This window comes from Mugil cephalus, chromosome 12 (genome assembly GCF_022458985.1).
Source record: "Mugil cephalus isolate CIBA_MC_2020 chromosome 12, CIBA_Mcephalus_1.1, whole genome shotgun sequence".
NCBI lineage: Eukaryota > Metazoa > Chordata > Actinopteri > Mugiliformes > Mugilidae > Mugil > Mugil cephalus.
In genome coordinates this window covers 23,206,152-23,218,294 of record NC_061781.1, presented here as the reverse complement: position 1 = coordinate 23,218,294, position 12,143 = coordinate 23,206,152, and the positions used below count along the sequence as shown (strand labels likewise).

Sequence of the window (12,143 nt, the reverse complement as noted above, 5' to 3'; positions counted from 1 at the left end):
ACACATTTACAAACACAAAACAAACAAAAAAAGTGTTTTCATTCATTTCTCAATACAAAAATTCCATATAGTGTACGATTTTATTACATTAAGTGGTCATATTAAACCACATTCTTATAACGTAGTAATTAAAAACTTTAAATGTTTTTTGAGGGACTTTATTCTTCGAGAGAGGAATATTCTGTACCACCGATTTCCTTTCTACATCGCTACGGTTTTGGTCCTTTGGTCCTTCCGTGTTGCCGTAGCGTCCTGTCAGCGTGACTCTATGGGGAAGAGGGGGTGGGGGCTCGATAGTTTTGATAGAAATACCCCAAGTTCATACATAAGCTGTAAACACAACGACTAAAAATGAGCTCACCTGACATGAAGACCATCGCTGTGATCGGCAGGTGAGCAGGAAATTACGCTTTTACTGTTCTCAACCTTTCTGGCTCAAGCTGCTTTTGTTTAGCGTTAAAGTGACTGTAAGTTTAATTAAATCTGCATATACATTAAGTCTTGCAAAGTGTCATGCTTCGTGTTGCAGCATGTGCAATCTAAAGTGGATTATTGTGAATGCACGCTTTAGATTTCTTGCATGTTACACATTTTTTGGCCTCTGGTGTTTAGTTTTTGTGCAGCCTTTTCAGTGATTTGTTATTGTAATCCTGTGTCATATAGGCACGATTCAATACGATTATGGCACGATTAATTAAGAGGCATTAATCCGTTGCATGGTCGTTTGAGCCTGTTTTCCGTAGGTTTACATTTTAACCCGCTTCCTGCACCCTCATCGTTATTTCCATCCACTCAGCTGAAACTTGACAGTCCTCTGTAGTGACCTCTTTTAAACCTGAAAAGTAAACACTATACTTTGCATATTCCGTGTAGCAGAATGGACAGTGTAATGTGCAGAATATGCTGCAAGATTTTGCAATTTAGGTAAAAGCAACAGACGTGCAGTGCGCAACTATTGTTGTAAAACCTGGGTGCAGCAGCTTTGAACAATAAACACGCAGACTGTGAAAACTTTATTCCTTATTAAGTGTCATTTTATAGGACGCTACAAAGTCCGAATGACGGAAGAGATTCACTGTGTAGCTGGAAGAGATGTTTCTAGTGTTCTTCACGTGGACTTCACGATACGATACGTATCACGATACTGGAGTCAGGATATGATACATTATTGCGATGTTATGATATTGCGATATATATCGATATATATTGCGATATATATCGCAATATTCTACGTAGTTCACTGAGAAATTTAAAATGCAGCTTAAATTACACGTTGTATATATGTACATCAGATGGAAAAAAAAATAATTGAGAATTGATAAATTGAGTCAAAAAAACAATATTAATCCAAATGATCCTTTTCCAATTTTTTTTTGCATTTATACAGAAAAAGTGGTGATGGAGATATTTTTTTTTCCCACCCCTTGATTAATGTGTGTGTGATTCTTGTTTAAGTGGACTGATCGGCCGTTCCTGGGCCATGGTGTTTGTCAGTGGAGGCTACACCGTGAAGATCTTTGACAACCAACCAGGACAGTCTGCGAATGCCATCACAGAGATCAAGTGAGTCCTGCTGCACCATGTGATATAGTCCAATGTAGGCCAACATATTGCTTTCTTCTTTCTTGAGACAACTTCTGGTTTCTCATTGTGTTATTGTAGAGGTTCTTTCCATTGTTTGTGATGTAATGTTCTTCTGGGAAACCTGGGAGACTTTGATGCCCTCCACTGCCTGAAAACAGCAAAGCTGTGCTTCTTGTATCCTGGTTCTGTGTATTTACTGGATAAACTTCCATTGCTGATGATCACACGCTGTAGACATCGCTCATCAATGGCACCCTGATAAAAACCCCAATATTCCTTTTAAAAGTCACTGAGACTCTTCCAGTTTACGACGTTTGCTGCTTCTAATGCATCATCTTTGAGAACAAGATGTTTACTTGCAGACTAATACATCCCATCCATAATAATATAATGAGAATATCAGCACTATTCATTTGTATATCAGGCAGGTTCAGGTTACTTTATTTATACCCATTGGTAGATTTGTTTTACATTAAATTTGACCTAGTGCTATTTATAAATATACATTATTATTATCATTTTGCATTCAATATTAAGCTATTCCTTTACGAAAATATGTTAGATTCATGTTAATATGTATTTAAATACATTTAAATTTGTAGGGGGACCTATGCACTACCAGGTCAAAAGTTTTAGAACAGTTGGTCAGAGCTTCATCCTACAACAAGATAATGACCCAAAACTTTAGTCCAAGCTCTACCAGAACTACCTCAGGATAAAAACATGGAGTGGACCGTGGCCCAGTCTCTAGACTTTAACCCCATGGAGCTGGTTTGTGATGAAAATAAGTGGTCTATGCTTTAATTTCAGAGTAAAATGAGACATTAAACTGCTACATTTCAATAAATAAAAGAAAGAAATATTGGAGAGGTCTAAAACTCTTGACCGATATTGTATGTGGACGTCTATGCACTAATGAGTCACACAGACTGTGTCAAAAACATGACGATGACAGAGGAGACACATGTGAACGCAGCGTGATCAGTATTTTTTCCTACCCTACTTGCCCAGTCATCACTTGTTAAATATTACTGTGGAATGACAATGCTTTAGATGAGAAGTGCTGTGGCAAACACTGTCAGAAAATAAGGTTCCTTCTGTCCCTTTTTTAAGGCCTGGAACAAATCCAAATTATATATGAATATCTCATTAATTTAAGTTTAATTCCTCCTGCAGACAGAGCTCAGGTCAGTCATTAAGACTCTTGCTGCCTTGTTTCACTTCAAGTTGTACTAGTGCATTAACAAAATTTAACATCCATTAAAGAAGAACCTCCCTTAAGTTAAACCACCCACTTTTATTGCCTCTCCTGATATTACAATTAAAGTAGTATGTTAAAAAAAAAAAAAAAAAAAGTATTGTATTTTATTGTATGAACAGTAGAGGGTGTCATTGTATTGGTTGTTCAGTTTCCCTTTGTGTTATTTCTTGCTGAACAAGCTTAACTCTTCCCTGTATTCCTCTAAACCCTAGTTTTGTAATTTATTTTACATCAATTTATTTTGACAGATAAACTCATTATCTTCTTAATTAGCCGTTAAAATGCTGTATACCTTGGAAAATTGACAGCAGTTGTATTTTAACATCCCTGTCACCCAAATGTAACACATGAAAACAGCAAAACAGGCTCAAATGTAAATGTGAAGTATGTTTGACCAGCTATCATTGCTTAATATGTCATAATACATGGCTAAAGGAGAGGAATGTGTGATAATCAGTTGGATTCTCTGGGATTTATGACTGTACAGATGTTATCTCATGAATCTTTACATTCCTTGAAACCAATCTGTGCAGCTCATTTCATGAAATCTGGAGTATTGTTATTGTAGACTAGAGCTATGGTGTCTATGAGCTATGAGAACTAGCTGTAATACAGTTTATTTCATCTTTTTGACTAACTGAAGACAACATGGACCGTACAATTCGAACAGAATTTACATTTATAGTGCATAATTAGACTAATAAAATCCTGACTTGGCTTAATGAGCTGAAAAAAAAAAAGTTTTTATTAAATGTTATAGTGGTCAGCAAACGTCTGGCAAGAACCACAGCCTCCAAATCCAAAAGGCGTTTTAAAAAAAGGCCACTGGACTTGCAGAGTTTCCTATTTAAACCTCAACTTCCCACCAGTCTCTTAGAACTGAAGAAGCTACGCAGATGAAACGTCTTCTCAAAACTCTACAAGTCCAGTTGCCTTTTTTAAAACCCCTTTTGGATATAAACCATGACCCGGATGACTGAGAACCTTCACAGACCGACTGCAGCTGCCTTGATCCTGTGAGGTTATCATTATCTGTGTTTGCATGACGTCACGAGTCCAAATAAAATATGTGCTCCTCGCAAAACAGCTTAGAAATACAGACCTGTACCTCCCATCCTGGATAGACCCTAACGTAAACCAGCTTTCCACTAATAATACTCTTGGTTGGTTTCTTTAAATTGAAAAACCAACTCACCTAGAATATGATACTTAACTTATAATTTATCAAATTAACTCCAGAAATGGATTGAAATTACTAAAGAAATGGAAGAAGAGCAACATTTTCCTGTTGAATCAGGAGAAAACAAACAGTATTTACAGTATTTTCTCATTCTTATAATCTAGGCTTTGCTTCATTGTGACTGAAACATCTCACAAAACACACCTTAACCCCTGAGACCTGACATTTTGTTTGCTACGCATTTTTAATTTCTGCATTATTTGGGATTAGCAGGACCTAAAAAGTATAAAAACTAAGCATCATCTTTGAACAGGAAGTCGTTTTTGGAAAAAAATATTATGTCCTCATATGTGGACCCTGGGATTATTTCACTTAGTATCCTAATAAAGTCACCAATATGTAACAAAATATAAAACTTTTCATTCTCATGTCTGAACATTGCTGTGCAAAAGCAGAATTGCAAAGAACGAAGTCCCAACGTCCTCAATGGAGTTCTTGCTAATTAGCGAAGCTATAGCTCGTTACTATTGATATACTATTGTAATATTAAACTAGAAAAGTTAATAAGCTTAAATAAACAAGTTTCAGTCAGAAAATTTGATGCGTTTTTGAATTTTGTTCACTTTTATTACGTGATCGGCTGCAAAATTAATCCACTGAAATGTTTTTACACCAACTAGTGTCTAGTTATGAGGATAAAAGTTTAAATGAAGCAGAATAAGAAGCTGCCACAAACCTAAAATTTAACGTCCCCATATGAGGACGCAGAGTCTCAGGAGGTTAAACTCACTGTCTTTACACTATTTATTGTCTTTACACAAAACCTGTGACAAATTGCTGTCGACTAGTTAGTTTTATTTTTATTTATTTGCACCATAATAAAGATGAGACAATGACGTAGAAGAAGAAGAAACAAACACAGTTTGTTTATGAATACTTGTCACTGTTATTATTTTATTGTACTTTTTTATTAAAAGTTGTTATTCCTGCAAACTACATAACCTTCCTCTTTGTTCAGGCTACATTTGTAAATAAGAAACTGTACATAATTGCTTGTCTGGGTAAATAAAAGTTAAATACCTTCTATATTCTTATTAAATGAGCTGATTATGTTAGACCTAGTGTTTGTGTGAGAGTTAACTGCATCACCTCCTGCTCCGTGTCGGTTCAGGAAGCAGATGGAGGAGCTGGAAGGAGCTCGGATGCTGCGAGGGAAACTAACGGCCGCTCAGCAGATTCAGCTTCTCAGCAGCTACGACGACCTGGCTCAGGCACTAGAGGGCGCCTTCTTCGTCCAGGTGAAACCAGCTCATCACGCCAAACTCAAACAGGCCGACGTCACCGTGAACACGGCAAAGTACATACAGCCTAGAAACGATCAGCCACAACATTATGACCACTCACGGGAAGAAGTTAATTTACCGTCTTGTGACAGTTCGATGTTCTGAGTTCATCCTAAAAAATACATACAAGTGTATTATTCATCAGATACATTGATACAATGGATTTGCCATAACAGTCCCACTACTACAGCTGTAGGGTTATAACACATCTTAAAATGAATGGGAGGATACCTTGAATGTGTATTTGATTATTTCTAGGTTCAAGAAATACATTACATCTTTCCACTGAGAAACTTTTAGACCTGGCATTTTTCATTTTTAGCAACCTAATAAATAAATAAATAAATAAATAAAACATGAAGAACAGCACAAGGTGTCGACCTGGCCTCCAAATTCACTAGATCCCAAACTGATCAAGTATCTGTGGGATGATCCACAGTCCATTCTCTGTCATATTAATATTAGGAAGGTGGTCATAATGTTACGCCTGATCTGTGTATTTATCAGCAGCAAAAATAAAAATAAAATGGTTAGAGAAGTCTCAGTCTCAGTAGGTCCTGGCTCTTTTATGACACAGGTTATAAGAGAATTTATTGTGTTAGTCACAACAAACAGACAATAAGAAAAACAGGAAGGACTTCAACTGGGAGGATGTGAGTTATGTTTGTTATTTGTGGTGAAATTCATATCGTATCGTATGTTATCTTAGTTATCATAACTTATGTTATTTATCATATCTTATCTCACTTCTTATCATATTGTATCTTATCTTATTTGTCATATCTAGTCTTGTATCGTATCGTATCGTATCGTATTTTATCGTATCGTATCGTATCGTATCGTATCGTAACGTATCTTATCATGTTTTTGTATTTTACATGGTTATATGGCTTTAGTTGCATCATGCAGTGAAATTCACACCTGTAAGGACAGCTTGTGTCATGTAGCATTGCTTTGTCAAACTACAGGAAACAAAACCTAACAAACTTGTATGCAGAAGGAATTTCTCGAGACACTGTCATGTGTCACGAACACTTTTAGGAGTTGCCCCTCTGTCTTAACAAAAGGTTCAGGGGAGGTTGTTGTGACAAGTTCTAGTCCCACCTATGAAAGAAATACATGACAATTTAATACCAAATCACTCACCTTGTCTTTGTTAGTCTAAGAAGACAAACACTAAGTCAACTGTGGACATGCTGATGGTCTTTACTCTCTCACTGTCACTTAAAATAAAATCTAAAGTGGATTTTTTTAAAGGCAGGAAAGTGCCACCTTCAACTTGCTGATGATAAAACAATACAAAGAGATGGGTAGGGCGCAAAAAAAAAAAAATCAATACTCTGTACTATCTATACTGCTGAGTTCACTCTAACAAAGATTAACTGTTGTGTACATTTCTCTTTAAGTTTCACTCTGCTATTGATCGGGGGGTTTCTACAGGAACTATAGTTAAATTAGCTGTAGATGAATAACTTGTACAGTGAATAATATGAATCCAACATCCAATATGAAGCCAACTAGCTGCTTGGTCTCAGAGACATATTATCAGACAGTAATTCAGACACCTCCCCTCACAATCCTACAGTAATCCATCAAATTTCATAAAAAATAATAATCAATAAAAGCTGTAGGAATGAATATAAAATAAACAGACCTTGTGTGACTTTCTACCTGGTAATGAGCTGAACATGCCTTCTCCTGCGCTCTGCTTGCTCAGCCTGTTATTGCAGTTCTACGCACAAACAACAGCATTTAGAGAATATTAACGCCATCGCTTTGGAAGAGTCATGCCTTTCCACAACTCACATGTACAAGAAACACACAACCTTGACTGGTTGAATCCAGTTTTAAAAACATGCAGTATACGGCCTTCGACATGTTTAAGGAAACAGAAAAATACCAACAAACCCTTTAATCTTTATTAAATTAGATGCTTTTTAATTGAATGATGATGTTGAGCTGAGAACCATCTCTTATAAAGTTCAAGGCACAAAACAATCAACATTCCTGCTGCATTCAGAGAATGTTCTCACCCAGAGTAACACGATGTGAACTAAGATGTTTAAGATTATAAAGATACTTTCTGAAGTCTGCGCATCACAGTTAAAGGAGTAAACTTGTAGAACAGACTCAGTGATGAGTTAAAGTCAAGTACTTCTGTCTCTGAATTCAAAAAGATGTTTAAACTTAATGCAGTTTAATTACATTTTCTTGCTTTTTGATGTTTTTGTTTTGGTGAGATGATTTTAAAAATGAAAAAAGTTGTAGGCATCATAAAAGCTTTTTGCTTCTGCCTACATCTTTTTTTTTTTTTGGTTCTTTCCATCTCTGCAACTAAAAGGAATGTTGCAGTTTGATGCCAACCGAGAATAAATACACTAAGTCTTTATTTGTGGCTGCGATGTTTCATTTCCCCTGTGATAATTCACTGATTGTGAAGTTCCCTGAAAGATAAATGACAAAGGAGCGTTTTGCAAAGTGTGAGCAGGGTCATTCTCTTCTGTTTGTTACAAAAGGCTTTGGTTAAAAATATTATTTATTCACTGTGTTGCAGAAAATAATTGCACATTTCTTGCAGTGACTTAACAATCCCATAATCTGTGTGTGTGTGTGTTTGTGTGTGTCCGTGCCTTTTCCAGGAGTGTATATTTGAGCAGCTGGAGGTCAAGCAGACCGTCTTCCAGGACATCGAGCGTCTTGTGGGAGAAGGCGTCATCCTGAGCAGCTCCACCTCCTGCCTGGTGCCGAGCAACGTCTTTTCTAAAGTGCAGAAGAGGAGTCGCTGCATCGTCTCCCATCCGGTCAGTGCTGGTGCAGAGCTCTGATATTAGCAGGTGGAGTTAAAGAGCGCCACCCTCTCCCCTTAAACTGGCTTTGTTATTAAAGATTCCCTTAATGAATGCAGATGTGCACCTCTTATGTTTGAAAAAATACTCAAGCATGGTTTCTGACATGATTTTATATTAATGTTTCTGATTTGTCTGTTTTATTTTGCTTATTCATGTCCGTCTACATCCCCAGTATAGCTCCTATTAATGAAGCATCATCTCTTCTTCTGTGTTTTTAAAATCATTCGTGGTAGAGCAGTGTCGCTGTAAACGTAAGAACTACCCCTTTGAAAATAGTTTTGTGTTGTAAGATTTATAAATCTTGTGGTATATCCAGAAAACAATTCAACAGGATCTTTTGGGGGGTTTCTTGCAGAGCTACATATGTCAAAGTAATTTCTTCCATTCATGTCTAGGTGGCTGCTACGAGTCTAAGTAACATCCACTTGAACGTCCATTATTTGAATAGATGCTTGAAATACAATGAAGTGACCATAACTAGGCTAAAGTAACAACCAGAAAACTCCAAAAAACTCATTCCTCAAAGTTAAACCTGTAAATAGAGAGTAAACTTCTGCCTTTGAACATCTTCCTAAGAGTTTTCCAAAGTGGCCTTCATTGGATCCAGGTGTATGATGCGTCCTGTGCTTTGCAGGTGAACCCACCTTACTACGTCAAACTGGTGGAGCTGGTTCCTCACCCAGAGACAGCAGCGGACGTCATGGACACCACCCACGCCCTGATGACCAAGGTGAAAAGCTGAGATTACACACCTGCTTGAAAACCAATCAGCCAGAAAAGTGACACTTAATGTAACATCTTTTCAAAGGAGGCTGGGAACAGTCTGATCTGGAGATGTGTCACGGTTGGCAGTTCGTTTCTACAGCGTTTGTGGTTTAGTTAAAATTAGTTGCACTCTGTTGTTGAAAGTGATGCTTCACGGCCACTTTCAACAACAGAGTCTCAGATCTGGAGTGGTAGTGTTTTATGCGCTGTCCCTTGTAAAGCTGGCTCATCAAGTGACAACGAATACTTCGAGGGATTACAGAACGTATTCCAGGCACGTCTTAGCACGTCATGCTAAATTTTTATCACGAGTCGAGATAAAGGGCGTCCTCCCAACTGCTACTAAAGTTCACAGTTATATAATTAAAAGTACAGCTTGATTCAGTTCTTCAGTGCTTTCTTTCAGGAGCTTTAGGAGGACTTTGTTTCTTTTCATACAGGTTGGTCAGGCACCTGTCCGTCTGAAAAAGGAGATTGACGGTTTTGCCCTCAACAGAGTCCAGGCGGCCATTATCGCCGAGTCATGGAGGCTGGTCCAGGTCAGTGTATGGATGGAGCTTTGTTATGGTTATTAGAGGTGGACCGATGTGGATTCTCTATGGCCGATACTGGCGATATGTACTGCCGATACCTGCTTTTTCTCCCTTTATCTGCATGATAAAAATAACAGTGATAACAATTACTAGTCTCAACTTAACCAAAAACATTTCTTGAACTCAAATAATATTTTAACGCTCTTATACATACAAAATAAACAGGTAAAAAGAGGTGGAGCACAAGGTTTTTCCACCTTCCAGCTGCACCACACACTCTGTTAGTGGGGGAGGAGCAATGTATGGGCTGCACGGGTGGTTATATCTCACACTATATCTTAGTCTGCAATTTCAATCAATCAATCAATCTTTATTTATCGAGTGCAAAGGATGCATCGAAAAGTGCTCTATATAAAAAGGATAAAACAACAGACCAAGAGAACACACACAGACATGAAAATTCTAAAAACACTGAGGAATTTAAGAGCAGTGAGGAAACGCGATCCCACACTCACCACCTTCAATAATAAAACTATTAACTATAATAAATAGAATTCAATAGTCTGCAATTTGACCTGTGACAATGTGGAAGCTGTATTTATATGACATTAACATCACATCAAGGTTTGAATTATCTCGTCAGGTAACAGTTAAAGCTAAAGTTTGGCCTTTTTGATTTTATCTGAAGATGCAGCTTTGAGGTTGTGATTAAAATGTTCAAATGAGCCACTAACTGTTCAACCCACCAGTCAGTCCGTCCACACATCGAATCATCCATCAATATGTATTAATCGTTATCAGGTAGTAATGCATGTTTTGTGTGTGTAGTGTTCCTAATCATTATTATTTAATTGCCGTGCTTTTCTTTTTAACGCTCGATTTCTAAAAGACAGACAAATATTATCTCTTGCATCTCCTCTGTGCATCTGACTGTCACATCATGGTGGAGGTTTAAATGATTATAATGGACTAAGCTCAGTGTTTGGCTCATTTCCACCTTCTACATGCGACTAGAAAGCCGCTGTTTTGCTCTGTGTTTACAGATAAGGTCCCATGATGGTCATAATGATGAATTGTCGTTAAGTGCTACTATAGCTATCTGGTGTCACTACAGCGTGGCTATGCTTTAGTCCTAGGTCCTCATACCACTAATGACTAAGAGTCTGTGTGTACATGTTTGTTTAAACCTTTGAACAAGAGCGTCTCAGTCTCTTTGTTTAGTGAGTGAGTGGCGCTACTGATGGCTGCTGTAATAGAGACAGAAGAGAGGAAGCCCCTTGTCAGCTCGCCTCTGCTATAATCTCCACGGTCTCCGTCCAAAAACGAACACAATGAGAGAAAATGAGCTTTAGCCCCTGATGACAGGCGCCATTAAGACGTCACTCAGGGGAGAAATGTTAGAACGATAATGAGGACGATGCACATAACAACAGCAGGGCCAGATCTACTAAAGGTTTGTGTGTATAAAAACTTGTGCAAACTCATCGTGTACAAAAAAAAACACACGTACAAACTGATTTACTAACAGCTCTCACTAAGGTTTGTGCAAAATGCTAGTGATGTGTGGATCGATGCTGAAATATCGATACTTCCGATACCAAGTCTTTATGCTCTAAAATTGTCAAATCAAAATTGGAGGTAATGTAGGAACTAAACTATTGAGTTGTGGCAACACAACAAACCTTGTGAAACACCTCAGGTTAAACCACAACACAGAATATGAGGCATTTATGATGATGAGGACAGAAGAGGTGAGAACAGGGTCAAAATTAAGATGCAAGGTTTCATTTTATAGTAGTTCTTAATAGTTAAACAGTGATTTATTTTAATTGGTCTTATTCATTTATTTTTTTAGTGTTTAAAACAGCATTTAAATGGTATAGCAAGTATAGTAACAGCTATATAGTAAATGAGGCCACTACCTCAATATAGTTCAGAGTTTACAATAAATAAATAAATTACTCTGGTGCCTGGTATTCTTTATGAAGAAAAGTTGAAATACTTTTGTTTTAAATTTACCAGACACACAAGGATGTATTTACACAAAGTATCGGTATCGTATCGGTATCACCGATACCGGCCTGAATCGGATCGGAAAGGAACCAGTGGTATCGTACATCACTACAAAATATCGCGTCGGTATCCACTTAGCACGTTTACCTCAATTAATATGCATATAACCTTAATTGCATATTCAGAAAATGCAAATACATTAAATTGGCAAAAAGTGATTTATCAAACCTGAAAGCAACTTTGCTCGTAGAAACTGTGTCTATATTTAACAGCCCTCGAAAGGACGTGCAAACGATTTGTCTTACGCGTAATTGCGCACATGTGGCTGCTGTTATTGTAGCACACATTCTTTTTTTATTCTGTAAATACCCAAACGGATCAGATGTATCCAATAAATAATTTGCGCTTCCCGTGGTTTACAGCGACTATTCCGTTGCGTGAGCCTCTTTTATTTATTCAGTCCGTCACTGCGCCGTGTCTTATAATTATATTCGGATGTTTTTTTGCTCTAACACCGTAATGTGTTTATTTGCCTTTGATGTAACGGCACCAAATGTCATTTTGCGCTTGCAGTCTTCACGGTGAACACCAATAGCGCATGAAAACCCCTCATTT

At 37.5% G+C, this 12,143-nt stretch overlaps 1 protein-coding gene across 1 annotated transcript in view; it reads left to right on the top strand.

Annotated features, from left to right (window-relative positions):
- The first annotated feature begins 247 nt into the window (after positions 1-247).
- The window catches only part of cryl1 (crystallin, lambda 1), a 28,942-nt gene continuing 17,046 nt past the window's right edge, over positions 248-12,143 (top strand). The window contains exons 1-6 of the mRNA XM_047600050.1: positions 248-392; positions 1,456-1,563; positions 5,197-5,323; positions 8,008-8,169; positions 8,852-8,947; positions 9,423-9,521. Of these exons, the coding sequence (XP_047456006.1) occupies positions 352-392; positions 1,456-1,563; positions 5,197-5,323; positions 8,008-8,169; positions 8,852-8,947; positions 9,423-9,521 (633 nt within the window). The 5' untranslated portion in view covers positions 248-351. The remainder of the gene's footprint in view (positions 393-1,455; positions 1,564-5,196; positions 5,324-8,007; positions 8,170-8,851; positions 8,948-9,422; positions 9,522-12,143) is intronic.